This window comes from Mastigoproctus giganteus, chromosome 1 (genome assembly GCF_048544385.1).
Source record: "Mastigoproctus giganteus isolate SK-2022 chromosome 1, ASM4854438v1, whole genome shotgun sequence".
Lineage (NCBI taxonomy): Eukaryota > Metazoa > Arthropoda > Arachnida > Uropygi > Thelyphonidae > Mastigoproctus > Mastigoproctus giganteus.
In genome coordinates, this window is record NC_143575.1 from 38,304,503 (window position 1) to 38,327,997 (window position 23,495).

General features: G+C 36.1%; 1 protein-coding gene across 1 annotated transcript in view; it reads right to left on the reverse strand.

Moving 5' to 3' along the window:
- Arpc2 (Actin-related protein 2/3 complex, subunit 2) overlaps positions 1-23,495 on the reverse strand; it is a 93,580-nt gene that overhangs the window by 41,481 nt on the left and 28,604 nt on the right. Inside the window, exons 5-6 of the mRNA XM_090379609.1 lie at positions 8,294-8,480; positions 982-1,075 (exon numbers count right to left, since the gene is read on the reverse strand). Coding sequence (XP_090235735.1) covers positions 982-1,075; positions 8,294-8,480 — 281 coding nt within the window. The remainder of the gene's footprint in view (positions 1-981; positions 1,076-8,293; positions 8,481-23,495) is intronic.

Genomic DNA, 23,495 nt, shown 5'->3' on the forward strand with positions numbered 1-23,495 from the left:
GGTGACCTTGCAATGCTTCCTTATTCATAGCTTCCATAATTCTTCCTGTCACAGATGTCAGATTTACAAGCCTATAATTGTCCTGATTGCTCAGAGACCCCCCCCCCTCCTTTGAATGGGATGGATATCTGTACATTTCCCTTTCATTAACAAACTTTCAGGAAAGATGCTTCTATCTATGTTCTTCAGTGAAAGAGATGCAAAGATCTTGTTTAACTTATCAGCCACCTGACTGAGATAATCAATACTGCAAGCTGCTGCTTGGTGGCTAGCCAATGCAGTTATGGAGACTATTACCTTTTCTGGCAAACTTCCATTTGATACAACCATGTGTTTTTTTTTAAATCAATTATGCAAGAACTATATTTTATGTAGCTCTTAACTTAAGTAGGCTTTGTTCTTACATACACTAAATTAGTTGAATTTTAATTTATTTACTTGTCTCTGTTGTATGTGCCTTTCATATATTAGTTTAAGCAAGTTGTTTGACAAAAAAAAAAAAGCTTTATTAAAAACAATAAAAATCAGTAAAAATTAAAATGGTTACCTTTGATTTAATTTGGGGTTCTGTACTATTCATATTCAAGATATTATGGGACCTCAGAATAAATCACAGGTAAACTGACAGAACCGATGTCTACAAACTGTTCTTATATAATTTCGATAAAAAATAACTATCTTGAAAGTAAAAAGCAGAAATGAAATATTTAATAAAATCAGGCCAGAAACAAGTAAAACAGAAATTTCACTTGTTTTAGTGAAATTAAAGATCTGATTTCACTTGATCTTGAAAAAGTCAAATTTATATATGCAAACTATTTTTGGATCAATATTCTTTGTTAGAGTATACTGAAAAAAAAAAAAATAAAATAATAATAATAAAAATAAATAAATAAGCAAGAGCTCTGCAGAACCAAATTAAAAAAAAAAGTTACTATGTACTTTGCCCAAGTTTTTTTCCAACACAAAAAGGATACATACCTGCATAAATACTTTACCAATGATGATATCATCTTCATCTTTGAATATGGTACTAAATACTACAGTAACTCTGTCAGCCTTTGCTTCTACATACCTGCAGATTAAAATATATTATAAAATAAAAATATCATTTACAGTGAAACAGCAATAATCTGTGCAAAAAAGAGGGGGGGGGCTATTTTTAAAAGCTTAACTGTTCATACTAAAAATAACTATATCGTCTTTTAGACATACTGGAGTTTTATGGTTCTATAAAATCTAAATAGAGAACTTCAATGTTACTAATATACTCAGTGAATTAAATATGCTGTATAATTTAACTAGAGATACAGATAAAGATGATGCAATTTTTCTTCCAATTGGAAAAAAAATCCCATTTTTCATCAGGTATGTTATCTAAAATATCAGTTATTTAAGCAGATTCACAAATGCATATAGTGCCTGTTAACTTCAACAAGTATGTTACGTGTAACAATTCATCTCCTTTCCTTTCATGAAATTTTACATTTGGCTCTTTCAGAAAGATCTGTCAATCAATTCCATTAAACTTGGGCAATATTTTTTATACCTATCTCACAAAATGGATGGTTGGAGAGGTTGCAGTTACATTTTAATGCTGCCAAATCCAAGATTCTACATTTGGAAAATAATAATCTGAGAATAATTTACACACTAGGTGGAGTAGAACTGAAGGATGTGAATGAGGAATGAGACATGGGAATTTTAATACAATCAGACACGAAGATTAGCATGCAGAATAAGCAGGTGGTCAGGAAGGTGCACAGTCTTATCAATGATTTACTGTACCTTTTCATCTTTGATGAAGGATTAGAATTCAGGGTAAGAAGATGACAAATCATATTTATTGCATAGTAGAGTATAAATACACCAATGCATTACTGTGAAATATACCCACCAAGATGTGATGCCAGGGGTTTTCCACCAACAAGTACAAGCATATAATTAATAAAGTACTATGAGGTGTAATTAGTTACATTTGGAAAATACACTGAAAATATGAAAAACAGGGAGAGCTACAAAGAAAATTAATATGTAGGTAATATGAATGATATTCTAATACAATTTAAAAAATGATAATACAAATATATAATAAAATAAAATGTACAAACAGGCATCCATATGAACCAATTCACCATACATCCAGATAACAGATTTCGTGACTCATATGCATCATCACATAAGAGAACTAATTATTGAATAACTAATCAAAAGAATGTTTCCATCCCCAAGAGGTTACCAAACAGACCTAATTTCCATATGCATACTATAGTCTGTCTCAGATATAGTCCAGTAATAGTAGTTATGCATAAGCATGATTGATCACTTCTGCATTCATAACGTCATAAGTGATTGCGTGTGGTGATACCATTCTGTGATTCTTTACAGATACTGTACTTCCATAAAAGAACTTAGGATTGGTTCAACAGCTGTTGCACGATCTATGCTCTGTATTTAGTGATAGTTGCAAACTTTTGTATTGTATGGCAACCTGTCACACAATTTTAGAGTTTCTGGAAATGAGATACTAGCAGAGAGGTTGACTTTAGTGAGGGGGGTATCATCAATGAGAAAGTTCGCAGAAATCAGGGAAGAGAGAATCCTGATATCTTGGAATAGCCATTGCTTGGGCACCCAGCACATGCCAGTTATCCTTTCCAGACGCATTTAGATATACAATCTGATCGCTAGCAATACAAATGCATGATTTCTCAATGCAAGTGCTGTACATTTTCAAGTCACTCAATGTACACACTCAGTTTAAGAAGAATGATAATAAATGTGTTTCACATAAAAAAAATGTTTTCACATTGGATGATATAAAAAAAAATTGACTATTCTTAAGGAATTCACAACAATGTACGAGAGATCTTTTGCAGTTTCTCACAAGTAATAACAAAGATCACAGTTTTGTTTTTGTCATTATAATAGTCTGCAGCTCTTTGTATATACAAGCTGTATATTAATTAAAACAAGTGCCATCGTTTGTTATGTACGTATCTTTTAAAGAGAGTATCCAAATTTTGATATATCATTTGCTGTTTAAATTATCAATCAACTTTCCAGCCCTGATGCTCATTCAGTAAGCTTTGTAACACAGCACTAAACTACTCTTGCTCATTAAGCTGGTCATGGAGCTAGTCAAAATGGTCACTTGCATGAAACAGTGGTCATTTGACATTATTTTAAAACAGCTGTGTGTGTGTGTGTGTGTGTGTGTGTGTGTGTGTGTGTGTGTGTGTGTGTGTGTGTGTGAGAGAGAGAGAGAGAGAGAGAGAGAGAGAGAGAGAGAGAGAGAGAGCAAGAGCAAGCTCAGTGTGTGAACAGAGCTTTAAAATTTGATCGTATACCTCCACATTCGAATTGAACAGTTCTAATGTCCTGTAAATGGCATTTTTTTCCCTAATGCTTTGTTCTGTAAATAGCAACTTATTCATGTGCACAAAAAAACAGATTTAATTCAACACAACCAAGATAAAATTTTGCAATAAATGCAATCAAACATTTTTTTAACTTACTCAGACACGACATTTTTGTCTACTACTTAAGCTGTTAGTCAAGTTGGTCACTAGCTCACGTAATGTAATTAGAAAGAGCAGTTAACACTTTGTGAAGTTTACTAAGCGTGATAATGCAAAAAAGAGAGAAATGTCACCTTTTTTTGGATTACAAGTATTAAACAGCAAATACCCCAAAATTTGGATACTCTCTCACTTCAGAAGGTACGTACAATTATATAACAAACAACAGAGCACTTGCTTTAATGTACAGCTCATATTCCTCAAGCTGTATAACTGTTATGGTGGCAAAAACTAACACTTCATTAATTAATACTAACATGTTCTGTACATTAAGGCCGCTGTAGCCAAGTGGTCAGGCATGTGGGTGCATACATGCCTTCAGTGACCGGAGTTCAAGCCTGGGACTGCTGAATACGGTGCTGTTTTTTTGTATTCTTTCTATCTTGTGAACTCCTTTGACCGTTTGGTTGTCCCGGAGTATAAACAGAAAATTTTAAATTTAAAATGTACTGAACTTATATGCATCACTTCTGCAGTTTTTTTTCCTACTGTAGAATTTCTTCTTTTCTTTCTATGCCTACACGAATTATTAAATTATGTAAAATTATATGTTGAAGCCATGGGCAATGCAATTAAGAGTAGGAGACCAGCGGAATTACTTAATAAGTACAGGTCACTGTTCAAAAAAAAAAGCCGTGAATTAGGGTTGAATCTGAAAGTGTCTACAATTCTGCCCAGACACGATAGGAGGGAGTATATGATGAGAGCCTTGTCAATCAATTCAGCCCTGGAAAGATTGTGCAAGGCTCAAGGGGTAGATTTTTTTCAGTCTGGTCTGTACTTCTTAACAGGAGAGACTGCTTCTACAGGGATGGGATACACTTAAATAGAAAGGGTACAAGAATATTTGCTGATGCTATCGAGGTGGGAAAACTGCTAGCTTGGGGGGGGGATACAAGGTCTAATAGATTGACAGTAGACACTGGCAGAGGTGAAAGTGATTCTTGCACTGCTTCTATTAAAATGAGCAGCAGCCTGGAAAACAAGATGCAGGGTATTTCAGAGACTGCTGGAGTCATTGCAGTACAAGTAAACACATGGGTTGTGTCAGGGTAGCTTTTGGTTTGGGTTTTAATGGCGCATCAGCAACTGAGGCTATAATGCGCCATGTGTCAGGGTAGCTAAGAATAGGAATAGGTGCATGTATACTTGTGTGCACAACAATGCTAGAAGTTTGGTACATAAATTTGATGAATTTGCGGTATTGCTCAAAATATCAAAGCCAGATATTGTTGGGATATCAGAGATATGGTGTTACACAGATATAAGGAATGCAGAACTGGAATTTCAGAAGTACAATGTGTACAGAAAGGATAGACAGGATAGGAAGGGAGGAGGGGTTATGCTATTAGTTAAGAAACACAAAATCCAAGGAAGTGAAGCCAGTCGACATCGCTGGACAGTGCAGTGTCGAGTCAGTTTGGTCGGACATGAGCATTGGGAGATCAAAATCGAGAGTAGGAGTGTGCTATAGGCCTAATGACTCTAATGAGTATAATAAGAAACTGTACAGGGAAATAGAGTGGGCCAGTAAATCAGAGAATCTGATAATGGGGGATTTTAATTTCCCAGATATTGACTGGAATTTGTGGGTTGGTCACTCACACACTAGCAAGGCTTTTGTGGATTTATTGGATGATTGTTTTCTACATCAGCATGTTCGGGAGGAACACTCTTGATCTGATTATCTGTAGCGATTCTTCATGCATTAAGAATCTGCAGATAAAGGAACAACTAGGTGACAGTGATCACAGTGTGCTGAAGTGGGATTTACTCAAAGAGGTAACTACCATTAGGGGTAAAGGGAAGGGTTATTGCTTTCGTAAAGGCGCCTACGATAGACCGAGACAGAATTTAAATTCTATACAGTGGGACCAACTGATGATGTTACCAACAGCAAATTCAAAATGGGAAGTATTCAAAGAACTTATCTTGGAAGTTACTACGCTTTACATACCAACTAAGAAATATTGTTCAAGATTTAGGCCCAAATGGATGTCAGATGAACTAATGAGACATATGGCAGAGAAGAAAAATGCATGGGATACATATAAATTAACATGTGACACAGAAGCCTATGATAGATGTAAGCTGGTCTGTAACCAAGTTACAAAGGAGGTTAGGCAGGCGAAGGCAGATTACGAGAAATCTTTGGCAAAGGATGCAAAGAAAAACAGCAAAGAGTTCTTTACTTATGTAAACTCTAGAAGGAAGGGGATGAATCAGATTGGTCCACTTGATATCAATGGTTCAACTGTTGATGATCCTGCTGAGGTAGCTAACAAACTGAATGAATATTTTGCATCAACATGCACACATGAGGAGTTATTCAGGGTGAGGAATGCCAGAGGTGTATTCACCTCTGGCAGTAAGCTAGATAATCTTGTAATAACTGAGAGTAAAGTGGAGGAGAAATTGTTGAAGATAAACACAAGAAATGCACCTAGGGTGGATGGAATCTATCCAGTTATATTAAAGGAGGCGGCAAAGGAAGTAAGCAAACCCTTAGCCATAATTATGAGAGCTTCCCTGGACTTAGGGGAGGTACCCATGGACTGGAGATGTGCAAATGTGACCCCAATCCACAAAGGAGGATCAAAGGGAGACACAGGTAATTACAGACCTGTTAGTTTAACTTCTGTTCCCGGAAAATTAATGGAGGCACTGGTTAAAGAAGCACTGCAGGATCATCTAGACAAGACTTCAGTTATAGCTCAGACACAGCATGGTTTTGTTAAGGGGAAGTCTTGCCTGACCAATTTGATTGGATACTATGATGCAGTCACAAAAGAACTGGATGCAGGGAATAACTTTGATATTATATATTTGGATCTTAGAAAGGCTTTTGATACTGCTGCACAAATTGGAGCAGCGTGTCATTGGAGGCAAATTGCTATGGATAAAGGGATGGTTGAGGGGGAGAAGACAAAGTGGTAATCAATGGACACTGCTCATCGTGGACTAATGTTATTAGTGGAGTCTCTCAGGGTTCAGTGTTGGGTCCATTGTTGTTTTCTATATTTATAAATGATATTGATGATGGTAAATCAAGCTTAATGTCCAAGTTTGCAGATGATAGAAAAGATGGTAGGGTTGTTAAGGACACTACTGACGCTATGCTGCTGCAACAGGATCTGGAAAGGGCTGAGAGGTGGCAAATGAAATTTAACATTGACAAGTGTAAAGTACTACATATGGGAAACAGTAACCCCAGAGCATCGTATCAACTCTGTGGTACTACACTGACAGTGGTAGAGAAAGAAAAGGACCTGGGGATAATTGTGCAGGCAGATATGAAGTTTTCTGAGCAGTGCAGACAGGTTGCAGGAGTAGCTCATGGTGTCTTGTCAATGATATACAGGAATTTTTCTAGCAGGGATAAGGAGGTGATTATTCCCTTGTATAAGGCAATGGTCAGGCCACACCTTGAGTACTGTATACAGGTCTGGAGGCCTCATTTCAAGAGGGATGTAGAGCTGCTGGAATGAGTACAGAGAAGGGCAACAAGATTAGTGAATGGAACAAAGGATTGCTCTTACGAAGAAAGGCTTAAGTTTTGCAAATTACAGTGTCTGGAGACTAAGCACCAGCGAGGTGATCTGATAGAGGTGTATAAAGCCTTGAGTGGTTTGCGTATGCTCAATGCCGATGGGATTCTTCCTCTTGCTCAGAATAATCACCTGAGAGGGCATAAATTCAAATTGAGGAAAGACAGATGTAGGATAGATGTGTGGAAATTTGCCTTTAACCAGCAGGTAGTTGGTTGGTGGAACAGACTTCCATCCCTTGTTGTGGAAGTTGATAGCCTAAATAAATTTAAGGCTCAGCTGGACAGGTATTTTGAACGAACGGAGGGGTAAAATGGGAGTTTTTTTTTTTTTTTTTTTTTTTTTTTTTGGCTGATGCTGCATAAGCTTGCTTTCTTGCATCATATGCCTCTATTAATGGTAATGGACTTTTAACAAATACATTATAAGTTAAGCTTTGTTAAAAAGAAGGGATTGGTTTGCTAAAGGGATTCATAGTAGTCATCCTTCAATTTGCACAGTTTTGCTATTGTTCAGTGAGATATTTACTACCAAAATTTTGGAATGAGTGATAAGTTTTGCTGCTGTGCAATTTTTCAATTATCCAAGAAAAGTTTTCTTTTTAAATAAACAAAAAAATGTTTTGCTGACACATCCCATTCAGTATGAAAATGATAGTTCTTTTCCTTCTTTACTATTTCTTATGTATATAAAGGGTTTTGAAAAAAAACTGAAGAAGATCCAGACTTTTAGTAGATGAATTCCAGAAATATTTCTGTGCTTGAAAGAAACGTATGGAATAGTGCATGCAAGCCCAAGGAAATTGTTTTGAAGGGGATCACATCTAAAGTACAAATATTTCATTATATTACTACAACAGTCTTGTTATTTAATGGCCACATGTGATAGATAATTATATTGGGGAGGGAGGGAATAAATTGATATAATGCGTGCGAGGATTGGTCTATTTCTGATCACTTTTTTTCATAAAACGAATTTCACCAATACAAGGTAGATAAATAAATATTGCTTATTAAAAGGCACTTGATTTTATTCTTAATGGTGCATTAGTAACTTAGGGTAAGATGTGGGAAATATGCACACTAGCTTTGTTAATGGTTCTGAGTTAATGCATGTTTTATGTATGATCCCTTAACATGAGCTGTATAAAAATTTTGAACTTACATTGTTTCATCGTCTCTATAGTGAATAACTGCTCTTTTATGACCTTCTTCACCATTTTCTTGGAATTCAAAATACTTCTCAAAAACAGAAGCAAAACAATTCCTTTTTAAAAGACCAGCTTTTTGAATTAAATCTTCATAGTTTTCTGGAACGACTTCCAAATCAAAAAGTAATGTCACATTATAACCTGTAGAGAGATGGGAATTCATTAGTATGAAATACATAGCAACACAGAGCACAACCAACAAAAAATTAAATGCACATTAAACTCATAGCTGAACCAGTCAAGGTTCAGTGCTAGGACCTTCATTTTTAAAATATGTATATAAATGATATGTCACACAAGCTCTCAGACTAAGAGCATGTGTGACATATCATTTAGGCTTGACTAGACTAGAGTTAGCAATGCAGAACTTTAAAACAAATTTTGAACCTTTTTGAAATTTAGTAGGAGAAGAAACCAAACTGTGTTTGGTTTCTTCACCATCAAGAAAATTAAACCGTGACAGAGGTTTAATCATCAAAATGATGAGTGCAATGGAAATAAGAAAGTAGTAGTTATATGGTATATCATAAATATATATATTTTGCTTCTTTTGTTGGGGAAGGCCTACACAATAAGTGGAAATATTTGTGTTAAAAAAAATATATAATAAACTGAAAAGTTATTAAAATGACAATATAGCTCAAATATGCAAAGCTTCATGTACAGAAATTGTCATTTCATAACTCTAAGCCAGTGCCATTGAAGAAATTCAGAGTTAATGGCTAGTTAAAAATTAATCAAAAAGTTTGAAGTCATCTGACATATACATACAAGTAAATATATTGTGGGTGTTTCTATAAAATTACTTTTAAAGGAATGAAAACACAGGAAATAAACAAAGTACAACATATGAAAAAACATACCACAAGTTGACCTTTTTTTTTTTTTATCTTTGAAATTGGTGCTTACTCATATATTTGCCATAAGTTGACCCCTCTTTTGCATCTCAAGTATTGGCAATTACAGTAATGTCTGCATTAAGAACTACTGTTACTTTTTAATTCAATTATTTCAGGTCTTCCTTTTAAAAGATTACAGTCTTTGCAGAAGCAGGATGATGTACATTTGCTATATTAGTTATGTGGCGAGCTTACCGCTGGAACCTGCCACAACTATATGAAGCACTTCCAACCAAGAGCAACAACAATAATAATGAGCATAGTCCAAAATTTCAATACTGGAACGTGGGCTAATGTTGTTCTACTGAGCATTATTGGCTTGAGCAGCAAGTTAATTGTATCCCATGCATGATGAGAGATGGCAAGCTTATGTGTCAAATGTACATTGTTCTACTCCCGCAGATCTGACAACCGATGTTTTGTTCCCCCTTTCTTTCTTTCAATCTGTTCTTCATTCGCCCCCCCCATCACCATTCACAATCTGCATCAGCTTGTTGTAGCATGTGCATATGTGTCGCACTGTAGAATATAATGATAGTGTATTATTTGTCTTCAAAGTTCACAAAGGAGCACACCACTCAGTTTCTTAGTGTATATTTTATTTTTTATCACTTTTAATACTTTTATGTGCATATCTTTTTGATGTGTAAATATCTTTGGCAGCACCTACTAAATTTCAAATGATAGTAAAATCAATTTGCCATGATTTTGCGACAGGAAATTATGCCATTTCCGTTTCATAACAAAGAAAAACGGAGTCGGGAGAGGAGATCACACAAAGGATCATGGGAGGTGATCTTGGATGTGCTCAGAGCTTGCATAAACCAGCTGGTGGCAGAAAAATGATTATGATTCGGGGCATACCACTTAGGTGGCTTTGGGCTAACCATTGCCACCTGTGGCAGAAACTGTTTGGTAACCACAGAAATGGATATCTTGAGGGCAGTGATCTTGGATGTGCTCAGAGCTGGCATAAATCATCTCTGAGCACATCCAAGATCATTACATTACATGCACTTCAGCTTTACCAGTTGAAGCACATGTAATGTAGGCATTACAGTACCCATCTGTATTACTGAAGCAGTTGTATATTTCCATCAAGAAGCGAATCATAAACGTTTTTCTGCAACCAGCTGGGCCAGTCAAGAATATCTGAAATGGTTCGTGATTGGAAGATAACAGACTCCAAATTACATGTATGAGTAGAATCTTTTGCTTGTCATTGGCCATTCTTATTAAGTTGCAGAAGTCCTCATTTTCATCAAGCGTTCGCATTTCTTTGCAATTGCACTGCGTCGGTTGAGTGTGGCAAGCTTTAGATCCTCATTTATCTCGCCGTTTAGATGATTTTAAAAGTTTCAAAAGGGGTTGTCTTCTAGCAGTTGCATTACAAAGCTATGCATGTAATTACTGCACACTTCATCAGGGTCAATGTCGTTGTCTTGACACATTGTCTTACATATTTCAATCGTTTTGCGAATGTCCAAGTCCCATTCATAAAATTTACCATCCAGTATGAGCTCTTCATTGTTGTCGTAGATCTTGACATATTTCATCTCTGACATTATCTCTGTTTCCTCATTGCGAAATGGAATGTGCAGCATTGCCATCTCGCACTTGTACTCGTTCAGATCCTGAGACAAGTCATAGTTTCGATAACGTATTATTCGTGGATACTATCGTTTCTTGCAGTTCTCGTAGTGCTCCATGTGTAATTTGCGACAAAGCATGACAGAGTAACACGATCCAACATGAGAGTATGATTGTAACAATACAAATACTTACAATCATAATATTCAACAAATGGTTATGATGAAACGGGTAATTAGGCTATTGGCCTACCTCTTCCAAACATTGATTCGGTGGAGTAAGCAGTGGGCGTGTGTATCCTATTTATCACTAACATTAATTCGGTAGAGTAAGTAGCAGGCGTGAGCATAAATTACATCGTTCATGATTTCGGTTCTAGCTATTTGAAATTTAGTAGGTATCATCAAAGATGTTTACACATAAAACATCTTTCGTGCGTACAGGGTACACGTGATTTTTTATCTTTTCATGCACATAGAGTGGAACTTCTCTATTACGAACTACTATTTAATGAATTTCTCTATATTACGAATTTTTTCGCAAAACATTGCACCCTGAAATGAAATTACATGTAAAATTAACCCCATATAGGAATTTTTAAGTTTGAAGATTTTCAAGCATCTACTGCTAAACAGCCGCTCAAATATATGGCCTCCTTTCCTCCGAAACTGCTCATTAGCATATGAAATTAATCATCCTTTTGGTGGAGGGTCATAGGACACCCATAGGAGGGTCTTTATTTCATTTTTGTTACAGTTATAAAACCAAATGAGTTTTCTTAAAAGTGGTCATAAACTTTGAAATAAATAGTATAGATTTGTAAATTGATGTTGGCTAAGGGGAAAAGGAAATTTGCTGTGGGTAAATCTTTAGCGCGCTGCTGTGGCAGCAATACATAGAATGCTTCAATAGTTAGTTTTTAGTAACACCTACTGAGTGACATTCACTTCTCACCTCAACCGTACCACGTGACCTTTCTCTCAATCATCATATGATAGTTTTTGTATATGTCCGTTCTCATCTAACTGCACTCCCAATACATGATTTTCATGAATTATTATTTTTTTAAAATTTTGTTCTTTTAGAATGATTCGTCATCAATCACATAGGCTATATGCTCTTGTTTTTTTTTTTTTCTTTCTGAAAAGTAACATACAGCATACATTAACAATAAATTTTCTTTCATGTAAATATGAATGAAAGCAGAATAAAAGAAATTCACAAAGTTGTGTTTGTTATTTGGTTTTTAGGAGCATTAGCAACTAAGGTCATATTGCTCCAGGGATATGCGGTGGTCATTCCCTGACCTTTCCACATCCTCCGTATTTGGTGGTTACAGGCTCAAACCCCGGTCTAATCAAGAAGCGTGTGCTATGCACTGCTGCTCCTGCCCACCTGGCTATAGAGGCGCCACATAGTCATATATTACTTCATAGTGATTGATAGGGAAGGTCACGTGATACTGTTGAATTGACAAACAAATGTCATTGAGTAGGCAGTACTAACAATTCACTATATGGCCAGTGCAATGAAGTATGCAGTGGGTATGTAGTGTATGTATCGGCAAGAGCTGCAGTTGAGTAATTTTTACACTTGTGGAAACAATGTCAAAGAGAAAATGTTTAAGTATTAACGATAAAGTCAAGATTCTTCATGATATTGACTAGGGTTTTAAGAAAAAGATATTGTGGATAAATATATCATACCTGCAAGCAGATTATCTATGATTCGAGATAAAGTTGATCAAGAATCAATTTTAAATGCAATTGAAGGAGGAGCAGACAAGAAGCGAATTAAGTGCTGTATATACGATGATGTTGATAAAGCTGTTCTAAAATGGGTTGCAAATGATACGTGAAAAGAATATACCAATATCAGGCCCAATAATTAAGCAACAAGCTCTGAAACTGCACAGTCCCTTGGACATACAGAATTTAATGTGAGCACTGGGTGGTTAGATAAATGTTTACCTAATAGAACATTTGCTTTTAAGGATGATAAATGTTTTGGCAAAAACAAAGCAAAGAAAGAATCACTGTGCTAGTTAGAGCCAATATGACAGGAAGTGAAAAATTAAGACTTTTAGTCATTGGAAAATCAAAAAACCCAAGATGTTTTAGAGGAACAAAATCTTTGGAAGTTGACTACACTTTTAATAAAGAAGCATGGATGACAAGTGATATTTTTGAAGAATGGATATTAAAACTAGACAAGCATAAAAAAAAAGAAAAATAGTGATGATTACTGACAACTGTCCGGCACATCCTGCCAGTATTTCTGCCAAACTTAAAAGTGTGAAGTGGTTTTTACCACCAAACGTAACGTCAAAACTCCAGCCAATGGACCAAGGCATTATTAAAAATTCTAAATTTCATTATCAAAAGAGAATAATAACGAAGACTGTCAATGCATTACATGAAAATAGAAACTTGGAGGTTACAATTAACCTTAGAGATTGCATCTCTGAACTGGCAAAAGTTTGGACAAACGATGTCACTGAATATACTATTCAAAATTGTTTTTTAAAAGCAGGATTTACATTGGATACAGAAGTTGAATGACAACCGGACAAACTGCACCTTTCACTGAAAAACGTTTGGACATTATTAGAATTGTCCTGAAAATGAAATAACACTGGATGGTTATGTTTCTGTAGACCAAGATCTGACTACAACAGAACATCCAAATGAAGATGAAATACTGTTGAATAGTTTTAGACGCGATCATAATCACTAAGAAATGATTCACACTTTTAAAATGGTTCGTCTGAGTCTAGTTTTGTGAAAATGTTCCAGATAATGTTTTTAATGCTCTGAATAAATGTGAGGTTTTCTTTCAGAATCAAACATTTTTTAATTGTTCTGCGCAAACGAAAATTACACTTGCGATTTTTTTAAATCTGTGATACCGGCGAAAATTGTGTAAACGTAATTTAAATAAGTTGTTTTTGAAATAAAATACATTAAAAATAAATGCAGATTTGTTTTCATTTTTTAATTAAATAATTTCCAATAAAAAAGATATTCTCTGTATAATGAAATTTCTCTACAATAAATTTTTTTGCTGGATTTATCGAATTCATTATAGGGAAGTTTGACTGTATTTTATTTCTGTCCTAGCTTGTATTCTTTGTAAAGTTTCTGTATATTGTATTATATTTTAATAAAGTTTTAGTTTATATTTTTACATTTTGTCAGTAGTTTTGTTTCAATATGACAAATTTTTGTAAGGGTTTTCAAAAAAAAAAAAAAAAAAAATTCTAGGAACTAATCTTTATGCAGAAATTTATTCTATTCATGTAATCTTAATTTTTATAAGACTGAGACTCCAGACTATAAGCATATGACTCCAGAGAAGACAATGATCTCTGCATATAAAAAGAAATTCTGAGTTGTTTGGGTTCAAATGTTTAATGAGGCAGTGATTTAATGTGTTTAATGTGTCAGCAGTGATTTTACTGCTGTGTAATGGATTTTTAAGTTTTTTTTTAACTCCCTTTAAACTCTGCGTGCGAGGTCTTTAGCATTATGATGGTGGGTCCTGAAGAAGTTAGCTTATTCTGTTGTTTGTCAGATGTGTCAATAACTACTACTGTAATGCTGTCTTCCTAGAGTTCCTTTATTGCTTCCCTTCCTTCAATGGACTGTTATACTTTTGCTAATTCTCGTTGCATGGTATTTGTTCCAAAATCTGCAAGCTTTCTTATAACAATAGTGCCTCTAATTAGGGCAGGGGGTCCCCAAACGTTTTGAAGTCGCCACCCCTTAATGAAATCCTTTATATTTCATCGACCCCTAACCATTTAAAAAAAAAATAATAAAAATAACAATATTTTAAGCACTGTTTCTGAGTTTAATCGCAGTGAAGTGGATATTTCTCAATTTATACTGAAAAATGTGGGAAAAATTTAATTGAGCTTTAAATGGGCACTGATTTGATGTATTGTTTAAAATTAAAATATTTCAAATATTTTTTAATTATTTTAATTAAAGAATTTACTTTTGAATCTGTTTTTTTCTGAATTCCTCTGTAAAAATAAAGCATATTAAAAATAAATTAACATATTCTTTATTGAATTTTATATATCATATTAAATATTATATTTATTGAACATCATTAATGCAAAGGATGTGGTTGGTGGTTTTTAATAAGCTTTTTAATATTGGGTCTGAGGTTTATGAGTTTTAATCTTAACTCACCACGCTCTTTCAAGTTTAGTTGGTTCCCCTCTTTTGAAAAAATGCCATTTATGTGACTAAAACCAAGCTTCAACCATTCAAGTGCTTGGAAACACAAGTAAAAATGACTCAATGGCTGCAGAAAGTTTGGGATATTTTTTTGTAATGTTCATATTTGGTAAACTCCAGATCATGGGTACTAGTCCATATTTCGACAGACATACAGGAACAAAGCAGTGATTTTTTTTTTTTTTAATGAACGAGAGGTATTAGAACCTATAGTACTTAGTACCGTGCTTCGGTTGGAGGTTGAGAAGACAAAAGAAGATATTTGTTGACATTAAACTTGAACTTCTGTAAACTGTAATTTTCAGGAAATACTTACGAAGGAAGGTTGTTCCAGGAAACGGCAGTTGAATGAATAAACGAGGAAGATGAAAAGTTTGTTCTGTGAGTTTGAAGTTGGCCAGTAAATGGACAGTGGCTGTTTGGACTGTTTTGAAAGAGAGAGAGAGAGAGAGTGGGAATTATAGAAGCCAATTCAGAAGAACAGTGCCCATGGAAGTATCTATAGAAAGGGCATGCAGCAGAAACAGTACGTCTATGAGACAAAGAGTGGGGAGAGACTGTTAGAGAGGAGTCATTAATTAACCTAACTGCCCTCTTCTGAATGGCATTTAGAAGCCTGAGAGAAGTTTTGGGAGCACTACCCCAGATGTGGGAACAATATTCCATGGTAGGGAAAATTTGCGATTTGTACAGAGTGAACAGCTGTTTGGAAGAAAAGTAACGCTGAGAGAGAGAAAGAGAAAACCAAGTTTTTTAGATGCAGAGGAAGCAATATTTGTAATGTGCTCGTGCCAAGAGAGATTAGAAGTCAGGGTAATCCCCAAAAGAGATATCATTTTGCCTCGAAATCAGAGTGTAACCAAAGATAAGAATAGCAGCAGAAGAGTCCTTTTAGCGAGATATAAGACAAGACTGAATTTTAGAAGGATTGCAATCAACTCAGTTGTCTTTGTCCCACCGGAGAATTACCTGTAGATTGGCATTTAAGGAATTGGTAGCGGATATTTGAGAAGTTGAAGCTGATTGAGCAGGGCGGGGTTTCTCAAAATGGAAAGCAATGTGCTATCATCGACAAAACTATGGATAGGATTTCCAGTCAATGGAAGAAGGTCATTAATATACAAGAGGAAAAGAGTGGGGGAAAGAACTGAAGCTTGGGTGAACCAGCATTAGTGGAGAAGTTAGAAGACAGAGAGCCATCTCTACCATCACCCTCAGTGAGTGATCAGAGAGAAAACTGGCTAACCAATTACAAAATACAGTTGGCAAACCATAAGATGGAAGCTTGTTTAGAAGCCCTTTATGCCAAACAAGATTGAAAGCCTTTGAGATGTCAAGAGCAACTGTTTGTGTTTCACCAAACTTTTCCATTGAATTTGTCAATATATGGGTAGCAAAGCCAGAATATCACCAGTGGATCGACACTGACTGAATCCATACTGGTGATCGTTGATCAGATGGAAAGTTTATAGGTAGTTTAAGAGTTGGCGGTTAATTGATTTCTCTATTACTTTAGAAAGACTAGAAGTAATTCCAATGAGACGATAATTGGATGAGAGGGACTTGTCACCCTTTTTAGGAACTGGCTGGATATGAGCAAATTTCCAAGCAGAAGGAAAAACACCTTTGGAATAAGAAAGTGAAAAAAAGCAGCAAAGAACAGGAGTAAGTTCAGGAGCACAGGTTTTGAGAACAAGTGGAGAAATACCATCAGGACCTAGAGCTTTCTGAGCATCAAGATTCGTCAAAATCCTTCTGACATGCTAGCAGGTCAGCTTTATCCTTGGCTGAAGTTACAACAGAACCATCTGGTTTTAACAGAGGTGGGAGCAGAGATGGGCAAAAGTTGCAGCCAATAGCTTTGGCAAGAGACCAGAATGCCTGGCTACCATTAGGGCAAGAAGCAGGTTTTCTACTCTTAGCCTGTTCAAAATCTAGTTTGCACTGGTTAATAACTGCTTTACAATTGTTGCAAGCTTTGGTGTAGACAGAAAATGAAACTAAAGAATTGGAACAAGCCAATTATGATATGCCACATTCTTCTCTTGAACAGCCTTAGCACATTTATTGGAAAACCAAGGTTTAGATAAAGGACGAGATTTTAAAGTGGAGTGTGGAATAAAGGATTCCATTCCTACAAGAATAATTTCACTGACACGATCTGAGCAAACGTTGACATCAGAAGTTTTGAAACAGTAATCCGACCAAGGAAATGAAGAAAAGAAAGCTCACAGGTCGTCCCATTTTGCATTCTTGTAATGCCAAACAACACGAGGTTGGGATTAGCCATGAGATAAAGGATTGAGAAGAGAATCACCAAGTTGTGATGTGAGGTGCCTAAAGGACCACTCACTTCGACCGTATACTTAGAAGGGTTGTTTGTGAGAAAAAGATCAACTGTGTTGGCTGTATGGTTAGGATTGTCTGGTATTTTTGTAGGTAAATGAACTATCTGTGGAAGGTCATTAGTAATTGCAAAAGCCTCAGCATCTCGGCAGCTGAGTTGGTGTGACTAAAAAACAGAAGCCAGCTGAAGTTGTGCACATTAAAATCACCAAGGAAAATTACCTCACTGTTAGGAAAGTTGGACTGGAGAAAGTCAAGTTGCAAAGCGAGGAAGTCAAAGAGCTCCAAGTGATTAGTGGATTGAGAAGGGTAGAGACAACAGACGAATTTTACACAATGAGGTAGAGAGATTTTAAGCCAGAAAAGATCAAAAAGAGGAGATTCCAAATTACCAAGTCACTGACAGAGAATATCGGAACGGAAATATGCACAACCACCTTTGAGGCAAAAGGAATCGTACAGCAAATAATTTGGGCAACTGAGATGAGCAGTAGTTGAATCAAATGATAACTGAGATTCTGTCAGGAAAAGTATATGGTGTTTGGCAGACTGCAAGTGGAAATGGACATCATTGAGATTAGAATTGAGACCGCGTATATTTGTGAAATGAACTAGGAAGTGTTTGGGAGGTTTAGATATTTTCAGAGATAAGCTTACTCTATTAGTTTAACAATTCATTGTTTATTCAATGGTAAGAAAAAGTGGGAGGGACATGTTGTATGATGTAATGAAATTTTTGGGTATGGCGAGAATGGTAAGAATATACCCAGATCCTTGACATAATGTGGCCTCGACAATGCCCCCCCCCCCGCATACACACTACTCGGACTCCCTCCAGTCACTATCTGGCAGAGGAGAGGTAGCAAGATTATACACTAGCTGATCTGGAAGCCTAGAGAGTTACCAATAGGTTCGATCCGGTGTACTAAGTAGCGGGAGGCCTGCGAACGCTATTTTAGAGCTGTACCCTTGAAATGTAAGGAAGATTGGATCTCACCCTGATGTTCATCATAACCTCAAAAGTCATCAGTCATATTGTATGATATAAGAGATGGGGAAGGGTTGACTGGAACTTAGCTCTGGGGACTAAACATGATTTCCACCATTTCAAGCTTCCAATAAGCAAAGTGGTGGTATTGCACTGGTTGATAAGAGTCATTTACCACAATTGGCAGGTGCCACTCACTGCTTTCCCCCCACCCTTCTAGATTGATATGCCTAGGGTGTTTATACCCTCACTTACCACTGTTTTAAAATTGGGAACTTGTTTTCAAATTTTAAAACAGCGGGATGGAGGAGATAAACACCCTACCTAAGCTAAGCACCCTCCTCCTCGATGACACAACCCCCCCCACAATAATCACCCAATCACAACTCGACCATACAATCACTCCGTTCTACAACCATGCCCACTGCACAGATACAAGTGGTACCCAAAAAATAGATTTTCGCCTTATATTCTTCCAATAATCGCTGATAATTTTATTATTAAATAAAGATTTAGCTTCTATGTCAGCATACATATCAATGAATTCATTGTTTAAGTAACCTGGTTCAACTCCATTTTCGATATTTATATCAAATGGCATAATGATCCAATGAGGTACATTCATTTCCTACAGGTCCTTGAAACATATTTTAAAGTCTTCTCTTAATTTTTAAAGGTGCTCTATGTATATCTTGAAATGATGATCTGAACGTTTTTACCTCCTCCTTCCAATTGTTTTTAAATTTGAGAAATACTGAAAATCTCTGCATGCCAATGAAGATCTATATAGGCCTATCTTGAATTAAACCCTAATAGAATTATGGGGGCTTGAATAATGGTAACATCTTTACCTTGGAGTCGGTTCTTACACTTTTTCAACTCGTCAATAGTGATGGATCTATGCTTGTAAGAAGCTCCACAGTTGAGTCATACAAACTGACAGGTCACCTCCTGACAGCCACCTTACTTTGGTATTCAAAAGTAATTGGTTGAATGTTTCATCTTTTTTTTTCACATAACATGGCCAGTGTTCTCCCCAGGACCTATTGAATGGGTGCACCGCCCAGTGAATTTAACTGACCACTCAGCTAAAATTTAAGCGATTCTCGCAGTACCATATACCTTATAGTATCATATGGTTGTGGAGATGGGAGAAATTCCAGGTGCTGTCTGACACAAACATACCTTAGTACCATATGGTACTACTCACTGATCTCGATCAATATTAATTAGAACATACTATGCGATTGAGGTCAATGCGACAGGAACATAATATAATGTTATATTATGCAATTAATTTTTGCTCTGGATCACTCAAGTAACATTTATAAATAACAGAAAATTTCATAATATTGCGAAGTATTACACTTCCCCACCTGGCTGGCAAAATTTTCTGTGGAGAACACTGATGGCATACAGATGTGAATTAAGTGTATGCAATACACTTAAATCACACCGAGGCTCGAACCTCGGTCTAATCAAGAAGTGTGTGATACGCACTGCTGCTCCTGCCCGCATGGCTACGGAGACGCCCCACAATGAATAGTGCGTACTTCCGGAACCTTTTCTTTGAGAAGGGTGGCAAATCCTCTGTAATGGCCAACCATTGCTGGTGCATCATTGGTAGCCACTGCAGTTATATTGCCGAGCAAATCATTCTTTTTCTTAAAGTACTCTTCAAACATTGTAAAATTGTCTCACCTTTTCCATCTACTTTCATATACGTGGCAAATAAAACCTCGTCAACAATACATTTTTGGCTTTCGATATAATACCTCCCATGTGCAATAGAATACCTGAACTACCGAAAGTTGACTCATCAAAGCTGGATGCAGAATTTGTGATTTTGAAGCTTAGACATCAAAGTTTTCTCCACACCATCAGCCATCTCATCAATGCGTCGTTGCACTGTATTCGCACTTAATGGCAGGCATTTTAAAACAGGATAGGAATCTTTTTTCATAATCATTTCAATTACCTCTTTAATTGCTGGTATTATAATCTCCTTACCAATGATATATGCTTTTCCTTTCTCTGCTATAATAAGAGAGATATTGAATGATGCCTTCAATCCTCCTTCATTACCAGCATGAGCAGATGCTTTAAAAAATGTATTTAAATTTGGTAGATTTCTGAATTTTTCCTTCAGCGCCTTAAAAAAATTTAAGATCTTCATTTTTCTTATCAGGATGAATCCGTTCAATGTGTTCTTTCATCTTCGAAGGTTTCATGGCATCATCATCACTAAAAGTCTTTTCACATAAGAGGCACATAGGCATTGTTTCACTGCTAATTGAGGGCAAAAATCCAAATTTCAAATACTCATGTGAATATTGTCAACATTTTTTCTTAGATACAGTGGCAGCCATTGTACTTATTGGGGTTGTAGCTCAGTTTAAATTTTAGAGTAAGTGCAGATGTGAAACATCCTGAAAAAAGTAATTGGGTTCGATTAAGATGCTCTCAATTTAGCATTCGTAGTATAATATAATAGAAAACAAGATAATGGTAAAATTCTGGGGGAACTATATTAGATCAGTAAATAAATTTAAAATTAAAAAAAACTTATAATTTTTGGCCATTCAATAACTAGTTTTTCTCAACATAAGATAGATATTTAATATTTTTGTATTTTAATATTAAAATCTTGGCTATTTCTTCTATTCCTGGACCTAGCCCGAAATTTATGGATACGAGTAAAAATGTTTTATCGACCCCCTAGATTAGGGGATCCTGGATATGCTCAGGCTGGTGTGAAGGTGTGCCAAAAATTAACATATAGAACTTAATAGGGTGTTGGAATAAAGCCGAGACCTGAACAATGTTAATTTGTGTGTGTGGAGGATTGTTTATTGCTGAGATTTATAACATCTGATTTCCTTTGGATTCCATTAGTCTGATCACCAGAGTAGAAATCTGATAATCCAGCATCCATAGAATTGTAGCATTGCCAAGTTTGCATATATTCTGGATTACTGAATGTTAGCTAAAAGCAGTAACAGTCTTCAAGCAACAAAATGATTTTCATGCATAAGGCCATGTCTACGTACTTTTTTTTATTTATTTAGAAATTATTTTATGTGATGGTTAATAAAAACATACATAAAGCTAAAAAGGCAAGAGACAAAATTAAAAAGCCTCCAGTTGTTTCAGAATCAGCCATCTAACCCACTTCTCCCCCCTTTTTTCTATTTTGCTAGAAAATCATTGTTGAACTTGGTGCTACCTAAAGTAAATTTTCTGCTGCAGTTTCTCTATTAAAATTAAGAAAATCTTAAACTTGTGGGGTGGAAAACGTGCTACAAGTAAACAATATCTTTTATAAGATTCCAAAAACAACCTGTTTGCCAATGCCATCAAACTTACACTTTGATATGGTTCATTGATGATTAAACTGTAAAAAAAAAAAGGTTCTTTATATGATTAACTTTTAATCTTAATGCTAAATCCATCAAAAAACACTATCAAATTGAAGCAACACAAACTGAAAAAACATGAGATGATAAATTATAGGGTCGCTCTGATGTTATAAACATCCAATTACAAATAAAGCTCCATGAGATATAGAGCATAATGTTTTCACATTGAACAAGCTTAAAATATCAATATTTTATTTAATTTTATTTTTGTAGTTGATTTTATTTTGGTTAAATACAAATGGGCGAAAGATCCTGTACTGATGTTTGCAAAAAGTAACAACTGAAATGCTTTATGAAAGAATTGCAGAACTATGGAAGTCTTTGAATTTCCCATTAATAATTTATTATTAATCACAAATAGCGAGATAATTCTATAGCCTTCTATAGGATTATCTATACAGCTTTCCCTTTGCCGTAAATTAATTTAAAACAACTATATGTATTGTATAATATATTGTGCCTGTTTCATATTTAGAGTGCAGGAAATATTTTTACTGCTCCAATCTTGCACATCAACATTCAAGGGGTAAAAAGTGCTGTATTTCTTATTTCATTTGTATCATTTCTGATGTAGTGAGCTCTGCTTTGGTTTATGAAAATTGATAACATTAAGCAGCTAATATTAAATGGAGGGGATTTTTTGATGAAATATAAGAAGTTATTTATCTTACAAATCTTTATTTATTATCCAGTACAGTATATATATATACACAGAGTGTCTCAAAAATATTGGTACAAACGTTTAGGGGAGGTAGGTAACATCTAAAGGAATGTGAATCGCATAGGAACCCATAACCGGAAACGTCACGGGAAAGTAGCAGCAGAGGCACAAAAAGCAGAAATGACACAAGACAGTAATTAGTGGCAAACATTTATTTGACATAATATTAACAATGGAGTACGAGATGGATGCATTTCGTGATGTTACAACAGATGCTTCAAGGTTCCACCATGAGACGTGATGCATGCGTGACACCGACGCAGCATGGATTGGCGGACAAAGTCGAATGCACCTGGAGTTTCTTTGACAGTAGCAGCAGCGCAGACGAGTCTCGCCCGAGGTCCATTTCCATCTCCACAGGCGATTCGTACATGACAGATTTGAGGGTCCCCGCACAGAAAGAAATCAAGGCTCGATAAATCAGGTGAGCATGGGGGCCAGGCAACGGGTCCACCACAGCCAATCCATTGATGCCCAAAATGCCTGTTCAAATGGTCACGAACATACCTTCCATAATGGGCAGGCGCCCCATCATGTTGAAACCAAATGTTGCGTCTCACATTTGCTGGAACATCGTCAAGTAACCCTGGTAGAACTTGTTCAAGAAAGATCTGATATTTAGCGGAGTTCATGCGGGATGGTAACAGGTATGGGCCGACTAAGCAGTCACCGACCATACCTGCCCACACATTTATTGTGCAGCATGGGGGCACACACTGTGTGGGCCATCTGCTAATCCATACACTAGGTGCATGTCTGCCAGCTCACAGTTCGTATATCGATGCATGCTCTTCGTGCGGCGACTACTGCTTGAATGAGTAAACCAAAAATTTTCCCTCTCGCAAACTGATGAACAGCGCTTTATACCGACTTACGGTGATGTTTCCGGTTATGGGTTCCTATGCGATTCACATTCCTTTAGATGTTACCTACCTCCCCTAAATGT